Source organism: Centropristis striata, chromosome 11 (assembly GCF_030273125.1).
Source record: "Centropristis striata isolate RG_2023a ecotype Rhode Island chromosome 11, C.striata_1.0, whole genome shotgun sequence".
Classification (NCBI taxonomy): Eukaryota; Metazoa; Chordata; class Actinopteri; order Perciformes; family Serranidae; genus Centropristis; species Centropristis striata.
In genome coordinates this window covers 35108252-35132136 of record NC_081527.1, presented here as the reverse complement: position 1 = coordinate 35132136, position 23885 = coordinate 35108252, and the positions used below count along the sequence as shown (strand labels likewise).

General features: G+C 35.9%; 1 protein-coding gene across 1 annotated transcript; it reads right to left on the bottom strand.

Moving 5' to 3' along the window:
• Nucleotides 1-173: 173 nt before the first annotated feature.
• LOC131980869 (macrophage mannose receptor 1-like) lies at nt 174-22743 on the bottom strand. The gene is made up of 31 exons (XM_059345177.1): nt 22640-22743; nt 21569-21925; nt 21130-21300; nt 20431-20586; nt 19050-19160; nt 16704-16841; nt 16427-16603; nt 15521-15675; nt 14915-15031; nt 13876-13991; nt 13640-13788; nt 13346-13545; nt 12120-12235; nt 10984-11059; nt 10183-10336; nt 9639-9677; nt 8102-8265; nt 7930-7991; nt 6939-7039; nt 6681-6823; nt 5500-5605; nt 5110-5237; nt 4972-5016; nt 4707-4809; nt 3521-3753; nt 3056-3218; nt 2692-2856; nt 2464-2580; nt 1723-1881; nt 929-958; nt 174-816 (listed from the first exon to the last, which is right to left on the bottom strand). Exons 1-31 carry the CDS (start codon nt 22740-22742, stop codon nt 566-568), a joined length of 4305 nt encoding a protein of 1434 aa, XP_059201160.1. The 5' UTR covers nt 22743; the 3' UTR covers nt 174-565.
• Between the last annotated feature and the right edge of the window lie 1142 nt (nt 22744-23885).

Below are 23885 nucleotides of genomic sequence, written 5' to 3'. Positions count from 1 at the left end.
TGGTACAGCTACAGTTACAAGGTATCCAGAACAAAACAGACCTCAAACCCCATTAATAGTAAATTGTATATGCATTTTGATTCATTCATACAAGTAAACAAGATAATGGACAGCTAGAAAGGGAGGATGATGCGAAGTGTTATTTTATTTCATGATATAACTCATTAAATGTATTGCTTAGTGCCAAATTTAATGTTCTTTAACAGTGACAGGCAGGGGGATTTTTTTTTACACATTTCAAGAGTACAAGCAATGAACAGCATCTAGTGAGTATTAGCACATTTATATACATTCAATCATAGATACAAAGACAAAATCAAATACCAATCATTCCCATTGAGACATCCTAGAGCCTAAATTGTTCTGTTCCACGAAGTCAGACAATGCCAACTTCATTGAAACGCACACTTAGTAACATATTGTTAAATAACTGAATATATACCAAATATAGTAAAAACAACAACAATCAAAGCAAAAACACAAATGAAGCATCAGAGTTTAATACATCAGTCTGGGATACAGTAAATTACTATGTATGTTCCACTAGAATGGGCTACTTTATTAATCACAGAGTTATAATAGGCTCAGGGTTTTCTACTTCTGCACTCTCTATTAGTTTGTTGGTGTCGACCACATCGGGCTGGGATCGTTCGCTGTCGAAGTAGAGTGGATTGTCAAAGGGGGTTGGTGAGGGACGAGGAGACTTCTTGTACATGTAGAATGCAAGGACTATCAGCGAAGAAGTGACAGTGATGATCAGCACAACTATCAAACTTGTGTGGACACGACTGCGAGTTTTCCCACCCCCGTGAGGTTCTGCACAAGATTCAGAAAAAAGATGTTGATTAGTCAAAATATTGCAAAGTAAATTTAACTTTAAATAGATAAATACTACACAACTTAGAGAGGATGCAAATGTGTAACTTACCAAATTTTGATCCTGGATCTGAGGGCATCACTGTTGGGAAAAGAAGGGAAACATGCTCAGATTACACATTTTTTGAGAAATATTAAAGTGTAATTTCATCAGCTCCATCTCCACCCCACTCAGATCTAAGTTCCCCTATGGTGGATGATGACCCTTTTTGTTCTCTGGAAACAAGCCACTTAATAACATAAACAGTGCAATCATAACATGTTTTGTTATTTATTTTATTATCTTTTTAGGACAATGGACCTTTAAGGCCTTTTCAGATCAATAATCGGCAGTTGTTTTGTGTGAGTATATTGCAAATCAATTCTCTATGAGAGTCCAAAACTTTTTATTTTTTGCTGTGGATTTTTTTTCTTGACTGTTGTTAAAATTTCTGTGGATTTTGCACGTCAATAATAAAACAGGTTAGCCAATAAAATAATGAATTTTGCTCACACGATCAATTGCTTTTTTTCTAACGCCAATGTCACAAGTCTGTTTATATAAATGTATATATATATATATATATATATATATATATATTTGAACGTACTTTGTTGTCATTGTACATGTCAGAAATTAGATATAGTTGTTGTAAAAGGTATGTACTGTAAAACTGGGAACACCAAAAAAATCATTAACAAATATTCCCAGTTTGATTTTTTTTTTTTTTTTTTTTTCCCAGATATTAAAAGAACATTAACAGAGTCTTGAGAGTGGCTCCCTCTTATACAAGAGGATTTTTGGACATGCTACATGTGCTTATGGAAACACTTTATATTTAAATAACATAGATAAGATGATCTTACCTTTGGGTGTTTCACAGATGTATGCTCGGTCATGCCATCTACGACCTGATCTCCAAGCTCCATCTGAGGTTCCAATCTCTCCATAGTCGTCGTCATCAGGCTCCTCTTCAGCCCAGTTAGTGTAGTCCATGACTGTTTTATCCAACCACTTCCATGTGCCTGAGGCCAAACAGAGATTTGATGTATTACTATTTTCACTGTATAACTGTTTGATATTATTATGTATCTGTAATTTGCCCCACGTGTTCTTTGGTGGCCCTGTCAATTTTTTTTTTTTTTTTAATAATTAAAAAAAAAACCCAACAACAACTCATTTTTCAAAAGCAATTTAGGGGAAAATTGATTGTATGATCAATTTGTTTCAATGTGCACATTCACATGTATGCAGATGATGTTATGTAGATTCCTGCAAATGGTTTAATTTTTCTACCTATCAACAGATGGCGGTAATGAATCAAGATATGCAGCATCATCCTGACCTCTGCCTTTTTATACTCTTTTTGTTTCATTTTGCAGTGTTTGGGGGATTTATGGGCATCACTCTTTGGCTACGAAGTCATGAAAATAGCAGACACAGCAATGAAAAAAACAACAAAATGATTTACTTTCACTTTTGTTGAGTCGGGAAGGAGGGTATTGTGTTACCAACAAGAAACGACCATTTCTGTTTACTATGGCTTTAGGCACAGTATTTCTTTGAAAAATGTTTTTTCCATGCAGCCGCTTGAAGTGTAATCATACCTTTATGAGTTTTATACAGGCCGATCCAGAAAGAACTGTGACTGTCCTGAAATATTTCCACATTGCTTTGAATGAATTGTTGCTCATCAGGATCTTCAATGCTAGCCAGGATTCCACCTTCACAAAAGAAAAACAACAATTTGGTTGTAACAATAAATCATTTTTCCTGACACCAGTAAACTACTCACCATAACACTTGATTAACTCTAGATCTAAAGTGTTTCTTACCATGCCTGACACAGCTGCTAGCTGCATCTGCCCATTCAATTTCCTCTGTTACAAACACATAACAATGGCCCTTATATGGCAGCCAGGTATAACTCTGGTGGTACTCCTCATTTGTCTCTTCAGGGCAAACCCCTGGGAAGATAGACGACTCTGTTGGTGGCACATCTGTGAGACCGGGATAGAGGGATACTAATTATTTAATGCAGAGAACTTAAAACAAGTATATACTGCCATTGTAATAACCAAGGATTAGTGCTATAGTATCAAAGCTCAGCTCAGTGAACTGCTCAATAATGACTGTTGAAATCATAAACTAAATAAATAATAAATTGTCTTCAATTACGTTGCCTGCTAATGATCGTACCTGTAGACTGCATGCAAACGCTGTACATGGTCTGATTGCATAAAGCAGTCCTCCATTTCCCATCCACATCCAGGTACACACAAGGTTTGTTACTGCTTGGTTCCCCTTCAGCCCAGTTTGCAGAGGCCATGTGCCAGCCGTCAATATACCTAAAATAATGTGTCTGAAAGCAAGAATGGATCAAATCAACATTTTAGTTAAACATGCTTTATGAATGTCTTTCTTTTCAAAATAGATTTAACAAATGTACACTTTTACATAACATCACAGAGTAGATGGTCAGCTGTCCTGTGAGGGTTCTGTGATAAGTGTCATTAATAAAAGCTACTCATTTTTCTTAGGGTTAGGGTTTAGTTATTCTTAATTGTTGTACAGTACATCATCAGATTTTTTGAGGGTTAAAGTTTTCTCTGTATGAGATTTTGTGCTATATTACAGTGACTTCAGTTGGTTGCGGTGCTGTACCTTCTCTTTGTTCAGTCCAATCCAAATAGGAGATTTGACATTCATGGCCAGCAGCTCGACGTAGGCCTGCGTCCAATCATTTCGCAGGCTAATCAGGTTGGCTTTATCCCCTTCACATTGTTTCTGGGCCTCCTCCCAGGTCTGATTTTTTGTTACAGCCTTGATACTGTCATTGCCCAGAGTTACGTAGATGTTGGGAACTCCTGGCTCTGGTTTGGGCGATATACTTGGGTCTGTTGAGCAGAGATTATTATTTTATTTTTCTTAGTTTTACAGACATCAAAATTGTCCCAGGAACTGTAGCTTATTATAATGCTTACAGATTTTCAACCCAAGTTTACTATGTGGAATGCACACTGATATATGGGCAGAATAGTGCTGTACACCAGATCAGATAGATAGATAGATAGATAGATAGATAGATAGATAGATAGATAGATAGATAGATAGATAGATAGATAGATAGATAGATAGATAGATAGATAGATAGATAGATAGATAGATAGATAGATAGATAGATAGATAGATAGATAGATAGATAGACTTTATTTATCCCAAGCTGGGAAATTACAGTGTAGCAGCAGCATTACACACATAGACAATGACAATTAAATAAAAAGAACAACCTAGGCATACTTCAAGCAATAAAATATAAAAATACAATAAAATATAAAGTGTCTAAAGAGTATGAGAAGGAGTATGTATTAAGGAGTAGAATAGAATTCCAGTGCAGAATAAATATGAATATACAGTATAAAAATGTTGGTGCTATGAAACAAATAAGGTGCAATATACAGTGTGCATAAAGAACACATAAAGTGCATAGACAGTATGTAATGAACCAGGCTATTATTTGTTATTGTACAGTGTGATGGCATGTGGCAGGAAAGATTTTTTGTATCTGTCCCTATGACAGCGGAGCTGGAGCAGCCTGTGAGAGAAGGTGCTCCGCTGTCTTTCTACTGTGTGATGGAGAGGCTGCTGATCATTGTCCATGATGGACAGCAGTTTGTTCAGTGTTCTCCTCTCCACCACAGTCCCAAAAGTCTCCAGCCTGAGACCAAGTACAGAGCCAGCCTTCTTGATAATCTTATCAAGTCTTATATACTACACTTACACAAGAAGTTGCATGACTCATTTTTAAGCTTCACACAATTTCTAAAAGAGAAAAAAAGGTTAAACTTACCAAGATTTCTGGCACAGACAAATCCATTTGTGTCATTGCAGGACTTAATCATCCATTTACCGGTGCCAAGGGTAGGACTGTTGGTCATCACAACACAGTCTTCCTGGTGACGGACATTGGGAGAGGTCAGGATTAGAGTTAAAACTTGCAGTGGTCTTGATTGATTGATTGATTGGTTGGCCTGATGACTTAACTCCTAGGACTTTTATCCACTCTGACAAAAACTAAAAATACAGTAAGCTCACTTTACTTTAAACTAAGTTACCTCATTCCATCGTTGATAAAAGGACCCATGACGACGTCGGTTTTTCTACAGAGCAGAACAGGATGAGTGATATTTCAAAGCATTTACTTCCTACTGAACAGTAACACAACACTAAGGTAGTAGATAGTGTGTACTTACAGAATAGCCCCAGTTGGTGTATCGCCTTGCTTTGCCATCAGTCCAGTAAAACCCATCTTGTTTTAAACTGCTTAAACCGATCCAGAGGTCGATAGATGCTATTTCAGCCATTTTGGTGGTCAAAAATGCTGAGAAATGTAAAGGTAGAAGTGAAAAAAAATGTATACATTTAATTTATTGCACATTTACATTTCTGCATGATTCTTCTTTCATTTAATTGAAATCAGACTGGCAAGACATCTTAACCCAAGGTCAAATTTTCATACATTTAAAAAATATGGATATATTTTTGCAGTTTCCAAGGTGAAGAATCAATGCTTCCATTGCTCTCACAATGATTATATGTATGATTTCGATCATTACTTTAAAAAAATGTAAAGTACAACAAACCTTGAATGCGCCTTGTGGGAATTGAGGCTAAATTGCCTCCCATGGTTATGCACTGTTTCCTGGCTTCATCCCAGGTGGTCGGCTGGTTAGTGTTGATACGGTAACACTGCAGATGATAAATTAAATTGTTATGTTTCACTCTTTGATTAATTTATTTTCTGATCTTAACATGTGTGTGCTTATTTCACAGTGTTTCTATGTTCCTTATTGAAACATTCAAATCATTGTCACCTACATACACGGTCACCCATAAAGTTGAAATAAAATATTTTTTGACCTCTCTCCATGAAATGATTGTGAATCAATCTCTTCCAACAATATCACAATGAAAATGAAACCACAATTAACAGTGGATTGTGTCTGAAAACTAAATTATTCCAACTTTATGGGCGACCATATATATTTTTTTCTTCTGATAATCTTATCCTGAAGCTGGAGAATAATTCAATATGATAATTAATTGTCTTCCAGTGGAATTGCATTGTGAATAAATCATATATCAAGATATCGTGATTGTTAACTAAATAACAAAAAGCTCTAAACATAGAATAACAATATCAAACTGTCAAGAGAAGTCTTGAGTTATTTTTACAACTGAAATTACATTTTTGCTATTACAGAGGAGTAAAGTACTGTAAAAAGCACCATTTTAAGGTAGATAACAAAGAATGACTAAATGCTTTAGAACTGTTGTTTAACCCTTTGATGCACAACATGGGTAAAAAAGGACCCGCATTTATTTCCCCTGTTATTTAATGCTTGTGTAATGTTGTGTGTTTCTGTGCCAAGTTTTTGTATTATTACATAGCTAACTACTTGGCTAAGTAGCTTGCTAAGCTAACTACTTAGCCAAGTAGTTAGCTAAGAAGTTAGCTTAACAAGCTACTTAGCTAAAAAATGGCTCATTTTTCACCCATGTTGTGTATTAGAAGAGTAGTGACAGAAAAGGGGATTCTAATCAAAATAAATAAAGGAAAACATAGAAATTAGGATGTATGATGATCAAAAACAAACTAATTGAGGAAAACCTGGAACACTGAATGATGAATTATTGCAAAGATATAGAACATGAAAACTCTGTCGGGTCACTTTAGACCCATGTTGTGCATCAAAGGGTTAAAATAGTGGTGATGAAAGTTTTGCAGTGAATATCTAAATGAACAGAAACAGTGATTTGTGACCTTTGAGTCCAATTTGTTCCACTTGAGTGGACAGCCGCCTTTCGGGGCAACTGTGGGAGCTGCAGTGGAGTTGACGGGTGCTGAGCCTCTGCGTTTACAAATGAACTGGTGCTCTTGGCCACAATTACAAGTGCGCCATTCGGCTGTAAATACAGCAGAGACACAGTGAGTAACATATACTTCATATAATCTCCAGAGCATCTTATCTTGATTGAGCAATTTTCTTTATTTGTCATTCCTCAGTTCGCCATTACTCACCATTATAATAATACATGCTAACACAGTTCTCATTAAAGGCTTCCGTATTTGGTTGATCGTCAGCCCATTTTTGTACCCCCAACGAAGACCCATCCATCCACCTTAAAGCAAACACAGTCAAGTTGAATTATAATGTGCAATCATGCAAACAATAATCATTCATATTACTCCTTTTTGTACATCTTGTTGCTGATATGCATGGAGAATAAAGAGCAACATGGTCTCACAGAAATCCGTGAAATAGCCACGGATTTCGCTTAACTCAAAATCCGTGGAATAGCCACGGAATCGCTCAAATTTCCGTGAAACTGACGCGGATTTCGCTACAATGCAAGTTAATGAGTGATCTTCACTACAAAGTGATTATGTACATTCACTAAGTGAATATTTAGAAAATAAAACATATATTTCTCACTAGAAATGTGATCAAAATCCATTTTTATGCAGAAACTAAGTCAAAATATTGATTTTTTCACTAAAAATGAGAGAACTGTCCGCCATGTTTTTTGTTCTGACCGCCGGAACCTTGAAAGTCACGTTACTTGGAACAAACCAATAGGAACAAATATCAATGGGATGGCCATGGGATATGACTGTCATTAACTTGCATTGTAGCGAAATCCGTGTCAGTTTCACGGAAATTTGAGTGATTCCGTGGCTATTCCACGGATTTTGAGTTAAGCGAAATCCGTGGCTATTTCACGGATTTCTGTGAGACCAGGTTCTAAAGAGAGGACAAATATAATATATAGGTGACGATAAATATAGCCTGGTTTAAAAAAAAACTAGAAAACAAAATATTGCTTAAAACACACACACACACACTCGCACACAGGAAAAACTCAAGGTCAAAGGGATCAAATGAAAAAATGAAACTACTGTACCGCAATAATGCCATAATGAAATACAAATTAAACTGTAATATTCACTAGGCCTTGCATAGAACCAATGATTCCCTCTTTTACATTTTATGGCTTTCATTGATACTCACCAAAATGACCCATCAAGATCCACTGACATACCTATATAGTATGTTGCATAGCTTCTGGAAATCTGTGAACACACACGCACAGATATACACACGCTTTAAGACCCTTTTTTCTACATGGTACACTGTCTTTAAATATGTATCAGATTTGAAATTTTACGTAAGCAAACAACACCTGTTTCCATATGAAGGTATTTTCCTCTTTAGTGATGATGGATACCAAGTCACCATGCCTCTGCCGACAGAAGTGTCGAGCATCCTCCATGGTCATTGAGTGTTGGTTAAATAAATAGTGATTCCCTTTCCACACAGTCCAGCCATCTGAAGTAGTGTTATGCACTGCAGTGATTTTAGAAACACATTGACAAATTACTTTTCTGTTTCTTGCAGGCTTGTACAGACAGTATAAGAAACAAAAATAAATTATATGATAAACATGCTCTCGGTGAAACCCACAACACATGTATCAACCTAAAAATAAGAATTACATGTCTTCTCAAGTTGGCCGATATAAGCACCCATTTATGTTGTTCATGCCCCTTTTAATACATTTCTATGTGTATGTTTCACTTCGGCTTGTTACATCTGGGTTTACCAAAACATCTAAAACTGTCAGTTTTAAGCCTTTTGTGATATATTCTGCTCATTAGTGCAGTAATATTCACTTGGTTTCATTCTGTCTAACTAGCCGCCACTCGTCTCTTAATATGCTGCATTTTATATTTTCATCACCAATAGATGATTTGTTCATTTATAATAAGGAGTGAGTCTAAGAAAAAGGTCACTACTTCAGAAACATGGACAGCAACCATCAGCCATAGAATCTGACTTCCACAGACCTCAGTCAGACAAAGGATCAATGAGTCAGTGCGGCTGGGCAATATGGCAAAAATCTTTTTTTGTAATTTTTGTAATTTCATATCTCGATAACAGTAAAAATGACATGTAAATATATATATATATATATATATATATCTTGATATAGTTGTCCAAATAATGTAAAGCCATATCGATATAAGTTTGGCCACTGGTTTTTCACCTTTTTTCCGTTTTTTGACCAAGGCAATGCCAGGGGTAGTTTGGAGCTGGAGCCTAATCTTGAACCAGTTCCTCGCTTTTTGACTGCCAATGAACCGGCTCTCAGCCAGGAAAACTGGTTCCAGAGCCGCACCAACTCACAATATGGGCTAGCGTTAGCTTACAATAAAGGCTAAAATTAACATCTTACGTTCAGTATTAATAAGAACATAAACGCCATCTACAGCAGTCAAGATGAGCAGCCCAAATGTGTTGTACATGTCGTGTTTGGATGCCAATGTAGGCTCCCAAAGCCAGGAGCAACATTTGTAAAGAGACTATGTAGTCTGCCATTGTTGTTATAGTTGTGGAGAGTTGAACCAAGTGTGAACCAGCACCAGCAAAAGAACTGGGTTCGCGTTGGTCGAAAAGGGGTAATTGTGACACTTTTGAACTAGAAATTTTATATATATATTTTTTTAAATATTTAATACAATTACAAAAAGACATTTTGTATTGTTTAGACAACATTTTCGCCATATTGCCCGGATGAATGAGTCAGACAGACTGGATTAACCTTTTCAACTCAACTAAATGTCCCTCTTAGCCCACTCACCTCATCTCTTGTTTCTTACCCTGTGTGTGTGTGTGTGTGTGTGTGTGTGTGTGTGTGTGGTTATACAATGTCAACTTACCCACTGCAGTATTATTTGGAGGTGGTTTTGGAATCACTCCTGTAAGGCCACAAACAAATGTCAGTTTCATGTAGGAAGAAAACAATCATGTGTCATTCTCCCCACTTTGTATTCTACTTTGAGTTTAATGTAAATCAGTGGGGGTTTAGGGTTTTTATTGTGAAAGTTGGCTCATTTCACTTAATTGTCATTAGTTAACTTATTACATCTATTGTCTACAGGTTCCTTAATGTCTTTTGCTGTTAAAATCTAAACAAAAGAGAACACTTTGTCTAGAAATGCCATAAATATGACATCTGGTTAACGGCCTGATAAAATATAAATTATTTATCATCAACTCTGAATCCCTGTTGTTTGACGCTTTGACGCTTTTTGTGATAAATATACATTATGTATTGTGGAAAACACTGGGGAAAACAATTACTCGAGCTGAAATTAAGCACGAAATGCACAAGTCTGTTTTTCCTGGTTGAAGGTTAAAAATAATTTCTGTTCAGAAGAGACAAAATATAGGCAGTCAGTACACAATTATTTTCAACTGTACCTGCACGGATCTGACACAGCCAGTCATTGTAACTTTCACAGTTCACATCGCTCCAAGACCCAGCCTCGTCCCAGTTATACATTCTGTATTCAGCACACGATTCGCTGTCATTCTGATTGTTTGGCTCTCCTTCCTGCCAGTGCAGGAAGTTTACCTGTAAACAAAAAGAAACATCAAATACTGTATTTATGTATGTATGTGTGTGTATATAAATATATATATATATATATATATATATATATATATATATATATATATATATATAATATAATAAATATATATATATATATTATATAATATATATATATATATATATATATATATATATTATAATAAATATATATATATATATTATATAATAAATATATATATATATATATATATATATATATATATATATATATATAATATAATAAATATATATATATATATATATATTTGACTTTCCCATGATGTTACACAAAGAAGCAGTGTGTTTCAGGTGTGCCTTAAAATAAACAGCATAATCTGGGCTTTCCCAAATTGTTTCAAGGCATAATAATGTTAGTGTATGTAAACTTCTGACTTTGAAGAAAGTAATAAGAAATAGTCTTTAAAAAATCCTTCTCTCATTATTCTGGCATTTAGCAAATATAAATAATTTTGGTAATCCTTACGGACCTAAAACAGGAAAAGTGATTGTCTGATTTCATGTCAGACAGTGAGAAAAAAACCATATGTGTCTTTTTATATAGTATATATATATATATATATATATATATATATATATATATATATATATACAGTTAACAGTTAACCCACCGCGGATCCATCACTCCATGTATAACCAGCGGTCGCATCAGCAGCCATGCGTAGTCCAATCCAGGCTCTTCCATGTCTGCATGACACAAAATCATATAAATGATTCAGTTGTCCAACCTCATATTTGATAGTGGTGGAAAAAGTATTCAGATCCATTACTTAAGTTACTTAAGTACGAATACCACATGCATTAAAAATTTTACTTGAGTAAAAGTACAAAAGTAACAGCATCAAAATGTACTTAATTTATAATAAGTACAAGTACTCGTTATGCAGAATTGACCCACCCAATGGACCTCCATTTGTATTAATGCATTAATAATAATAATAATTATAATTTTGTAATAATAATAATTTTGTAAATATAGGGCTTTTAATACATTAATATACTGATATGTCGTTTCAATTATAAAATTGTCCAATCAAATTTATCATGTTTTTTTTTTATGTTAAATCTCAACCAACAATCAACAAAAAAGTAACTAAAGCTGGCAGCTAAATTAAGTGGAGTAAAAAGTACAATATTTGTCTCAAAATGTAGTGGGGTTTAAAGTTAAGTTTAAGTACAGTATTTGAGTAAATATACTTAGTTATTCCACCACAGATTTTAGCATGTTGACGCCATTTAAAGGCCGGATGTAACTGAGGTGATAACAACTCCAGCAAAGAAGTATTCAAGCTAATTAACTCATAACGGCAGAGAAAATGTTCTGTTTTTTTTTTTACTTTTTATTTATTCACTGTATGAAACTAAATATAGACTTTAACCCATTTAGGCCTAAAATAACTGGAAAAAATGCCTGTAAAACATATATCTGAGAGCTTATACATGTGGCTTTTATAAGAAGTTGAGTTTATTTGTCCAAACCTTCAATAAAGTTTTTTTTTTTAAATCAACGCGTTGCATTGCGACACTCCCACATGTATTCTGATGCATTTCATTGGCCAAGAAACCGAAAATAGGTGGAAAAAACTACAAATACTACAAAACGACGTATCCGCTTTCCCGGCTTAAATGGGTTAATGAAATACACATGTATGCCTCCAGGTGCTAGTTTCTTTTTTCACCGTAATGATGTTTTTCATCAGGTGTTTGGTGCTCCAACAAGTTAAAATTGTATTTAACCAGCTCATACCGTCCCACATAAAGCTCAATATTGCTGTGGATGCTGAGCAGGTCTCCTCCGATGGCCCTGCAGTAATCCCTGGCCTCAAACCACGTCTTCTCATCTGCACGAGGCCCTGTGAAAAACTTAAACACAAGAGTGACAGCCTGATTAAAGCAGGCCAGATATGTACAGCTGCAGACTACACCGTAAAACTTATAATACAGTGTAGAACTAGAAGATTTCTAACACAATTCTGTTCACAGTTTTGTCAGTAAATAACCAACATGGTCTCACAGGAATCCGTGAAATAGCCACGGATTCGCTTAACTCAAAATCCGTGGAATAGCCACAGAATCACTCAAATTTCCGTGAAACTGACACGGATTTCGCTACAATGCAAGTTAATGACAGTCATATCCCGTGGCTATTCCAACATACAAAGTGATTATGTACATTCACTGAGTGAATAATTAGAAAATAAAACATATATTTCTCGCTAGAAATGTGATCAAAATCCATTTTTATGCAGAAACTAAGTCAAAATATTGTTTTTTTTTTCACTAAAAATGAGAGAACTGTCTGCCATGTTTTTTGTTCTGACCGCCGGGACCTTGAAAGTCACGTGACTTGGAACAAACCAATAGGAACAAATATCCATGGAATAGCCACGGGATATGACTGTCATTAACTTGCATTGTAGCGAAATCCGTGTCAGTTTCACGGAAATTTGAGCGATTCCGTGGCTATTTTGAGTTAAGCGAATCCGTGGCTATTTCACGGATTCCTGTGAGACCAGGTTCAAATAACTGTATATTCAGAGTACACTGTAAAAAAATTTCAGTGTAAATTCCTGTAAATAATGACATTTTCTTAAAGTGCTGTAATCACATATTTTTCCTTCAGATTACACTACAGTATGCCACTGTTTGACATCAATACACTAGTATACTGTTCAGATTTTAATATAAATTCTCAGGTTTACAGATTATAGATTATTTGAATAGACTTTTATACATTTGTTGATTTAATTTGCCCAAAAGTGTGTATCATTGAATGAAAAACCGATTTATTGCCTTGAAGAAAAAGTTTTAATGATCCATTTTAAACACATTTAAAAATCAAAATCAACATTTATTTTGTTAAAATACATTCATACATGATTGGTGATTGTGGCAGTACTTGGGACTTGTTTTTTTATATATATATTAGTAGATTTTGATTGTGTTTAAGCAGAGGTTGACCTCTGGCTGTACCTTAGAGCAGAGGTTTCTTGTTCCCACTCGAACCCAACCTTCCTCACACTTAGGAGGAGTTTGAGTTGGCGGTGGCACGGTTAAAACTGCACCATCTGCCAGGTATTTACAGATGTATTTCTCCGCATTGGTGCAGGGCAGCAGATCCCACAGTCCGGCCAAAACCCCAGTTGTCATTGCAACGCAGCCCTGTTCATACCCTTGAGTTTTTGAGGGAGAAAAACAGTCAAATGTTAATTTTGCTGCTGTTTATGCCGCTGTATTTGAAAGATGGAAGTACGTCTCTCTCCATACCTGGCATGTTAGTGTTCCAGTGAGTAAACTTCACAAACTCTGAGTTGGTCCACCTAAATTGATCAATGTTTTTCTGGTTTGAGAGGCCGAGCCAGAAGTATTTCTCTGGTCTCAACCCCACCAAGCTGACAAGGTAAGCATTGTCCACCCTGCAAATATTTACACAAGTTCATATAACAGTACAAACACACACACACAATCATATCCTTTCTAATTATATCATAAAGTGTTCTTACCCATTTGATACATCTACTAAGTAGGAGCCTGAGGCCTTGCAGTCTTCTTTAGCTTGATCAAAAGTCTTTGTCTCCGTTCCTACAAAGTAGCAGTAGGAGCCGTGGCTTTTCCACCCCTGTAGGAAACAGAGGGCTGATTAGAACTGATTTTAAAATGCTACATATCATATATATGTGTGTATATGTATGTGTGTATGTATGTATATATATGTATTTAACCCCTTAACGCCTGCTGTCGCCAAAATGCTACAAACCGTTTGACTCAGTCAACCAGCCGAGATAGCGTCTGCATTCCCCCAATGCCGGTTGAATACCTGCTGTTGCAGGTTTATATAAATAAACGAGGGTGAATAAATAAAACATTGTTTTTTCACTGTTATATTACTGTGTTATTGTTATCCTATTATTGACCATTATGCCTGTTGTCGCAAATTTGCAACATACCAAAATTTCTATTTATTTTTTGTGCAAAAGTGAAATTAATAATCTCAACATTATTTACCATTTACTTAAAGGCAAAAACACACATAAAACATTTTTTTATATACAGCTATATAAATTCAGGCGTTAAGGGGATATATATTTTTTTTTTCATTTTAGTTTAACTTTATTTAGATCGATATTAGATTTATTTTGTATTACAATATTATTTTAACCTTGTATATATTTTCATGCCTGTAACTTTTTTTTTTTTTTTTTTTTTGTATAACATTTGAGGTGTACTTCTCACTCACAAGTTTATTTTCATTATTTAATTTTTTTATTTATTTTCCGTATTGACAGCACGATGGGGATGAGGGAAGAAAATAAGAAAAATGATGTATGTTGAATATCTGTGATCAATACTCATTTCTTCAAATAAAAACATGTTTAAAAAAAAAAATGCTACATATCAATGTACATTTATCTACAGTGCTGGGATCCACATGAGAGGATCATGGCCAATCATTTTGGGGTTTTACTTGTGTACTTTGATTAGCCGGATGCTTATGGAGGCCATAAACTTTTTCTTTCATAGATAACATGTACGTGTACTCACAGCTTTGCAACCTTTAGCCGTGTCTTCTATTTCATCTCCAGAGCGTTCAGTGGCGCTCTGCTTCATGCAGATAAAGCCATGTTTCTCATCACACACGCGATCCGCCCAGAACCCATTCTGAAAGAAAAAAGCACATACAATATTCACTATGTTCTCTCATTTTCATGTAAATAAAAATGACTAGAATAATTGAAAAATAAGAGGATAATAGAAAACTTTAGTGCAGACCACTGATCTGTTCTTGGACTATTGACTTGGTATTTTCCTGCTATCCAGTGATTTTTATTTGCCACATAATGTCATAAACTGTAATAAATATCTGAATTAATAATGATAATTATAATAATAGTAATGATAATTATAATAATTATTTTTATTATTATTATTATGTTATGTATTTATTAGTTCTTGGACCACTTCTAAATTTAGTTAAACAATTTTAAAATAAGAAAAAATCTACAAATTGTGGCTGCTTATGCAGTTGAATATTTGCACAAATCAAAAGGGCTTCAAAGGATACAACCAGGATGCTACCTGTCACTGTGTATGTGGTTATAAAAAGATAAAACTGTATCTGCATCATCATCTCCACACGGCGCTCTTTACCTCTCCCTTGATGAGAACACAGTCCTCGGTAACCGTGGAGACAGATGGTTCCCCAAACGCCCAGCTGGTGAAGGTGACAGCCGAGTGGTCACTCCAGTCAAACAGCCCCTCTGTTCTGATGTCATTCAGTCCAATCCAAACCTCATCAGTGGTTCCTGCACACATGCACAGTGGAGAATATACTTCATGTCAACCGGAGGCTAAAATTTCACACTGTCAGCAACACGCTTTGCACACAGATAACTGTTATATTAGACTTTTATTGGGTCTTGTTCTGTTATCGTTGTGTACCTTGTCTTGTGTGTCCTGCTGCAAAACAAATCTCCCTTCAAGGGACTAATAAAGTGATTCTGATTCTGATTCTGACAACTTCAAATCTGTTCAGTATTTTAACATAAAAGTATTTGATTGTGAGGCATTAAAATCCACAAAATGCATCCATCAGACCCACAAACACTGGCTGAGTAACAACAATATGAACATTACACAAATAATAAGTTATAAATGTGACCTAACAAAGGTAAAGGGCAAATATTAACCATATATATTGTTTATACTGCTTGTAATTGGGATAAGGTAAACATCTGTTCAGTATTTTAACATAAAAGTGTTTGATTGTGAGGCATTAAAAGCCACAAAATGCAACGGGTCCATCAGACCCACAAACACTGGCTGAGTAACAACAATATGAACATCACACAAGGGTTAAATTCTGCTTTGGCCATTATGGAGAAATATTGTTTTGCTATAATGGGCTAGCTTATGTACACAAGGTGATAAAATGTTTTGTTGCAGGCAATGCTGGCTAAATCATACGTTTGTGAGATAAAATACATTATATTTTATTGTTATTTTTTAAATTTGTCAGAAGGTTGGACTCTTGTCATGTCCATTGTCTTCACGTACCTAATCCAAGTTGCGAGATGACAAAGCTTTGGTCCTCCACATTGCGGATGCTCACCAACTCTCCTTCTTCTTTGCGGCACTCTTTCTGAGCATCGGACCACGATTTCAGAACACGCTGAAGGTGGAAGCAGTGGCCATTGTAGGGAATCCAAGGGGGTGAACAAAATCCTTGCTCAACTGATGATGAATAGAATAAAAAAATAAAGGGGAGTGATTGACTGACATCATGCAGTGAACATGTAGATAGAATAAAGCAGAATATGTTTCTGTAGCCTACTTTCTGGGTGAGTTGGCGGGGCCCCGTCTTTGTAGCAGATGTAGCCCATTTTCTTGCTGCAGGATGAGCTCTGCCAAGTCTGCTGCCCAGCAGAGTCCAGAAATGCACAGTTGTGTCCCGGATTAGGAAGTGGATGTCCTAAAACAAGATAATTTATCTTTAGATTCCTTCTTTACTAGCAGATGTGATATGAGTTAAAACATTTGCATGTTTCATTGATGTTTAATTAGGAATGATTTCTTAAACCCAGAAGTAAGTGAGCATTTTAGCGCCATGGGACCTGTCCTCTTTTTCAATGGGTTAGTGGTTAGATGCCTGAAAAAATTCAAATAAATCTGTGGTTAACACAAGCTGAAGAGATGTTCGCATTTTGTTGTACGACATATACGTTTTCTGTCATTTATGTCCTTAAAGTGGTCGCTAACAAGTGGCTAATGAATAATTTATCAGGTTACAGCTTCGCTAGCTTGTAAAAACCACTGGTTAGCTTGTTGGAGCGCGCCTGAAGCTAACGGTTGTGCAGACAGTGGAGTAGTTCTCTATAGCATAACGTTTAATGCTTTTCACTTCCGTCAGCTGCATTAAGCTTCCAACATCATAAAAGTGGCGTTCATTTGTGAAGATTATCCTGATGAACAAAACACGTAAACATCAGAAACTTGCTCTCTATTTCAACCATTCATCCGTTACTAAGCTAACTATTTTAACTATGTATCCATATATGTTACTTTTAGTAATGTAACAGTATTTCCATTTCTTTTTAGTTTACAGTTTAGTTAGTTCTTTAATCAAACTACTTCAACCATTTCTTCATTATTTCTAGCTAACTATTTCATTTGTGTGCTAGCGACACTTTTGGCAACTATTTCAACTATATCCGTTAATTTCACTTAGAGCTACTATTTCAACTGTTCATCCAATAGTTTACTCTATTTTAACCATTTTTCCATTACTTTTATTTATTTAGACTGTTTAGTTCACCTCAACCGTTACCATTACTTTTAGCTATTTATTTCTACCTTTCCTTAATTACATTTAGCTGCTTATTAGTTTCTTTGCTTGCTTGCTTACTAGTTTTTACACACTACATAACTGCAACATGTATTGGTCAGGTGTTATGGTTAATGTAATATATGGGAATATTGCTTTAATCAAATCATATTTTTATTTATTTACAGTGCCTTGCAAAAGTATTCAGATTTTTCACCTTTTTGTTGCTTTTACACATGAAATCATGGTCGATATAATTTGGCCTTTTTAAAAAGAATTTGCAAAAAAAAACTCTCTTTAATATCAAAGTGAAAAAGATTTTTACAAAATAGTATCAATTAATTAAAAATCTATAAGGTAAAAATAAATTATTGCATAACTGTTCATCCCCTTTAAAGTAACTGAACTAATTCAACCGAGTTCCAGCTAGTTGATGCAGCAGAGTCACAGTTAATGAAATGGAGATCACTTGAGTACAGTTGATGTGTGTAAAGTGATCGTAGTATAAAAAAACATGTGTCCTATTCCTGCTACAATGGCAACATGAAGACAAAAGAACACTCCTAGCAACTCAGAGAAAAGATCACTGAAAAGTATAAGTCAGGAGATGACTACACAGAAATGTCCAGCTCACTGGACATCCCACAGAGTTCAGTTAAACCATCATTAAGAAATTGAAGCAGTATGGACCTTGTTTAAATCTGCCTAGAGCGGGCCGTCCTCACAATCTCAGTGAGCTGGACATTTTTTTGTAGCCATCTCCTGACTTATACTTTTCAATGATCTTTTCTCTGAGTTGCTAGGAGTGTTCTTTTGTCTTTATGGTACAATTGTAGCAGGAATAGTGATGAACCAGAGACTGGACCTCCCGGACACACGTTTTTATACAACGATCACTTGACACACATCAACTGTACTCAAGTGATCTCCATTTCACTAACTGTGACACTGCTGCATCAACCAGCTGGAAGTCTGTTGAATTAGTTCAGTTACTTTAAAGGGGATGAACACTTATGCAATAATTTATTTTACCTTCTATATTTTTAATTAATTAATACTATTTTGTAAAAATCTGTTTTCACTTTGATATTAAAGAGGGGTTTTTTTGCAAATTCTTTTTTAAAAAGGCCAAATTATATTGACCATGATTTCATGTGTAAAAGCAACAAAAGAGTGAAATATCCAAGGGGTATGAATACTTTTGCAAGGCACTGTATTTTTTTTTTTTTTTTTACTGATGAGCTACTCTAAAATCTTCCAGTGTACCCCCAGACAAATGCAGGTGGTTTTTAATTAGGGAATTAAGGGAGCTTAAGCAGAGCATTTTAAAACTTTTTTTTTTTACTGAAGACTTACCTGCAGTCCATCTCAGATAACGGAAGGGCTTCGCATCCGTCCACTGCCAGTTGTGTTCTTGGTCCAGGACCAGTCCAATCCAAAGTTTATGTTTCCCTGTTCCCAGTAGTGCTGTGTGTTTGTGTGTTTGTATGGTTGAGAGGGATGAAAAAAAGGAAAAGGACAGAGTAAAGAAATTGTTCCTCTTTTTCCACATTGTTCCTCTTTTTCATTGCTTAATAACAAGTCAGCAGAAAGACAGAATACACAGTGAAGGAAATAAACCAATGAATCAACACACAAAAAGGCTACAAGATTAATCCAGATTCATGAGCACCAGGCTAATAAAACAGTCTAATGTTTAACGATAAAGTTATCGTAAATGAATGTTACAGCTCTAAAATTCAAATGAGACTATCAGATTTGCCACCAGAGTGTTTCTGAACAAAATAGATTGCACAATCTCACAGTCTCTCCTCTGTGCTCACAGTTTCACAATGATCGTCAAATTCCCTGTTTAACAAAACATGAGGTTGAGCTTAAGGTTTAGGAGCACCATTCCTGAGATAATTAATCTTAAAGGTTTAAGGGTGATTGAAGGAAACACAGCCTTGTGAAAGCTTGTAAGAGTGAGAGGAATGGGTGCAAAATACAAAAACATTGGAATTTCATCCATCTATCGAACAAAACAACAACCCTCGTTTCTGTTACCCAGTCAAAAAATATAAAGTATGTAGTTTCAAATGCTGAAATAAACATGTATAGGAAACTCCTGAAACTTGAACAAAAAGAGATTTCTGCCTTCTCTTAGGTAAAATGCAATTAAATGGCACTTAGTTTGTAGTGCACACAACAAACACTTGGAAAAACTCAACAACGTCTCTTTCCAGAAATTATGTTTCTGTTACTCAAGATAATCCACAGACCTTGTTGTGAGCAGTTTCAAGAAGGAACCAGAAAGAAAATAGTTCCTACATGAAACTGTGCACAAACAAGGCCTGTGGAATATCTTGAGTAACCGGGTCATGATTTCTGCAAAGAGACATTGCTGTTGAGTTTTTCAAATGTATTTATTTTTGGCACTTGGAACTAGTTTCATTATACTCGAGAGAAGACAGACATCTCTATGCTGAGCAACTCACACCAAAACATTCTGGGTTCATAAATAGAAATACAGGTAAGAGGAAAAATTGTAAAAAATGTATTTTCAATTTTGGGGTGAACTGTCCCTTTTAAATAATCTTACAAATTTAAATAAAAAAATCAGAAACGTAATGAAACAAATACCAGCCTTTAGACTGCATCTTGAACAAATATTTTCTATGTGAGTAATTTGCAATCTATGTTGGGTCAATATGTATCTGTATTAATACCAGCAAACATCCAGCAGGCAGCATCTTACCGGAGAGGAAAGCCTGGTCGTGGGGCTCGGTGACACTGAGCATGGAGGCACCCTGCTGTTTGCAGCTGGTGTGAGCCTGAGACCAGGAGAGAACCGACTGTTTGTTGACCTGGTAATACGCTCCTGATATAACGTTCTTCGACCAGTGGTCTGTGGCTGTGTATCCAAAGAGAAAAAAGAAACTTAAGTCATCAGTCATTCAAATTACACTGTTATACATTACTCTTATTTAAAAGTTGTGCTTTAATGCTGCACAACTTGTGACACAATCCAAACTGTGCTCTGAACCCAAATCATTCTGCCTGAAGATGCATTTAGTGCTGAAATATGCACTAAGCATGCATCCTAATCCCAAATCAAATCAAATCAAATAGTCTTTATTGTCATTATATAGTTCACTATACAACGAAATTGAAAGTGCCACTGCATGAGGTGCATAGTTATGACAATCATAACACAAAACAACATGAGTAAAAACATTTTTAAAAAACAAGAACAAGGACATGTGATGTAATAAATAAGTATAAAAATAAATAAATGGCTACTTAAAATGCTATAATTTATACATGAGGTAAATTGAGTGTTTTGCACATATCAATTGTATTGCACATGTCCGTTTTATTGCACCTTTTAATTAATTTATCCCGTGTGGGTGTTGAGAGTTCTGAGTGTTAAGAGTTCTGACAGCCCAGTACTCACAAGAAGTCGGGCAGTATCCCCACTGTTCGTGTTCATATTTTGTTCCAATCGCACACCAAAGACGCTTTGTTGAGGAGTCGTATGTAGTGCAGTCTCCAAACCACCGGTCTTTGTACAGGAAGGGAAACATGCAGATCTTACCATACGCATTTCCCTCAATGGTGAAAAGTTCTAAAAGGGGAAAAAAAGAGGTAGATTAACGATTAAAATTGTCTTGAATTGAACTGTTGCAAATTGAATGTTCTGCAAAGATGGATTGTTTTGCAAATGTTTCTTGTTTTATCTTCTCTTAACTAGTGATTTACTACAGGCGTGCACAATCAAACTCTGAGGATGAAATAATGCACCATCTATAGGTTTTGTGATTAGGCTTTAAAGCATTTGCTCATGTATTCTGTTCTTTAACCCTGAGGTTTATCTGGTCAGTTTCATACTGTACCTCTGTATGTTCTCGAACAAGCACCGCTGGATGTCCCAGGGATTGTAAGCTCATTATTCGGCCCGATTCTTCTGGAGAGAGCGATTGTTTCGTCAGCTTTGACCTCAATATAGAGCTGTTGGCCTTTGAGGGCAAGCAGTGTTTCGTTCTTGCATTCCCACTTTTGTAGGACGCTCCTGTCGTCACAATCATATTGGCTCACTTCACTCCCCACACTTCTGCCCTGCGCTCCAAGGCACTTTTTGGTTGAGGTTACAAAAAGCCGATCACCGGTCGTCCAGCGCACTTCAAGGCAGCGGGTTGATCTTTTCAGCAAACAGAAACCAGTGGCCCTGTTAGAGAGTGAAAAAGGGGAATCTGCAGAGAGATGTTTAAAAAAAAGTATATGTTTAGAGTATGTTGCACAAAATTCTATTTTTGTGCATGAATTTCTTTGGGGGGTTTTCACAGTATGTGCAAGAATTTGAAATTTGAAAAAAAAAGTTGAACTGTGACTAGAGATTCACTCAGAGCATCCTGCAAACATAGCCTGTGGCTACAGGTGTTAGTAGCCCAAATTTACACCTTAAAACTTTTAAAGCCATTTTTATAAGGCTTGTGGCAAAGACAGATCAATTTAAAATCCTAATTTACAAAAAAATGCAAGGGGATGTCAAGGTCACGTTTATTTCTAGAGCACCTTATACACAACCAAGGTTGACCAAAGTGCTTTACATAACTGAATAAAAACAAAAAATCACCTCTCTGTAAATGTCTTGTTTGGTCAGTCCAAAACCCAAATATATATTGTTTAATATGGTTAAAAAAACATAAAATGTTTAAATATCCATACTTGAGAGACTGAAAACCGCATTTGCTGCAATTATTGCATGACAAATTACTTTGAAAAATAAACTGTTTTGATAATTGATTAATTGTTAGTCGAGCAACTAATCAAGTAGTCGACTAATCGTTGCAGCTCTACTTACATCAAGACATGTTGACAGCTCACAAACTTCCACAATGCATACCTGGAACAAAGCTCTTACATGCACAATATGTCACATAAGAAAGCTTTAGTGCATACTGTACCATTTTTTGTTGAACATTGAGATGTTGGGATGAAGAGCAGAAAGGCAGCTAGAGTTATCCTCTGGCTCAGCATTCTCCTGATAAGTCTCAGAGCAGCAGACATTGTCCACGCATTGCAAGCAGAAGACTTATGAGCATGAACATGAAAAGGAGGGAATCTTAATACCACTGACACAGACAGGTTTTTTTTCTTCTCATTGAGAAAGTGTCATGTTTCAGATTGGTACATTTCAACATTTTGCTACTGGTAGAAAGGGGGGGTTGGGAGGGAAGTAGGGGCAACATTCACAAAAACACACACAAACACACTTTCTTGCTCGCACGGAGTCACACTCCAGAAATGGCGAAGAGAGGCCCCATTCACTTCCTGTCCTGGAACAAAATGATGTGTAAGAGATTTATGCTGAACGTGACTCATCAGAGTCCGTGGTCCAGTGCAGCATCCACCCTCAAAGACACATTTCTGATACCTGCTACTGGTGTCTAAAAGACCAGCCCCCTCTGACTCTGGCATGAGATGACCTTTCATTGCATTTTTATGTAAAAAAAAAAAAAAAAAGAAGAAAATGAGGGATGACATGGATTATCTACGACAACAAAGAAAAATACTTTACTTTAAAAGGGTTGATAAGTTTGCAGACTTATAGCAGCGAGAACAGTGATTAGTTCCCTCTGCAGTGATGGCGTGATTAACTGGATTTATATCCGTCTGTGCTAATCACTAATGTCGTCTATTCATTTGTCTAGTAGAGCATTAACTCTCAAAGTCTGTGCACAAGAAAACTAGGTCAAATTATTTTAAAGGACATATGTGACGGGGTCTCCAGTTTCTTCTTTTGCTTGCAAGATTCGGTCCTTGGCTGATGTAAGATTGAGAACCCTTAAACCAGGAGTGCATCAATATATCGGTCCTTCTTCTGATTCCTCTCCTCTGATTCAGATGTAGTATTTGTATTAAAATATTGTTGTTTTCCCATACAGAATGACAGGAAAGATTCACGCATACAGACTCCATTTATTGTGAATGGAACTTCAAAAAAGAGCGCAGAGAACAGCTCAATTTTATGCAAATATCCTCTGACGTGAGGCAATCAGTAGTAAGGAATCTCTTGTGAAACTTAATTACATACTTTTTTCAAACAGTATTGACATGCTCATTAGCTTTCCACTGCTTTATTTCATAGCTTTATAGACCTTCTGGTAATAATGCATGCAAACTCATTGATTAGTAAACTAGCTACTTTAT

Coding starts and splice junctions, on each gene's coding strand:
- LOC131980869 (XM_059345177.1), bottom strand. CDS start 22,742: ATGTCTGCTGCTCTGAGACTTATCAGGAGAATGCTGAGCCAGAGGATA. Junction 20,587..21,129: donor GGGATACTGCCCGACTTCTT/GTGAGTACTGGG, acceptor TTGGATACACAG/CCACAGACCACTGGTCGAAG. Junction 16,604..16,703: donor CCCGCCAACTCACCCAGAAA/GTAGGCTACAGA, acceptor ATTCATCATCAG/TTGAGCAAGGATTTTGTTCA.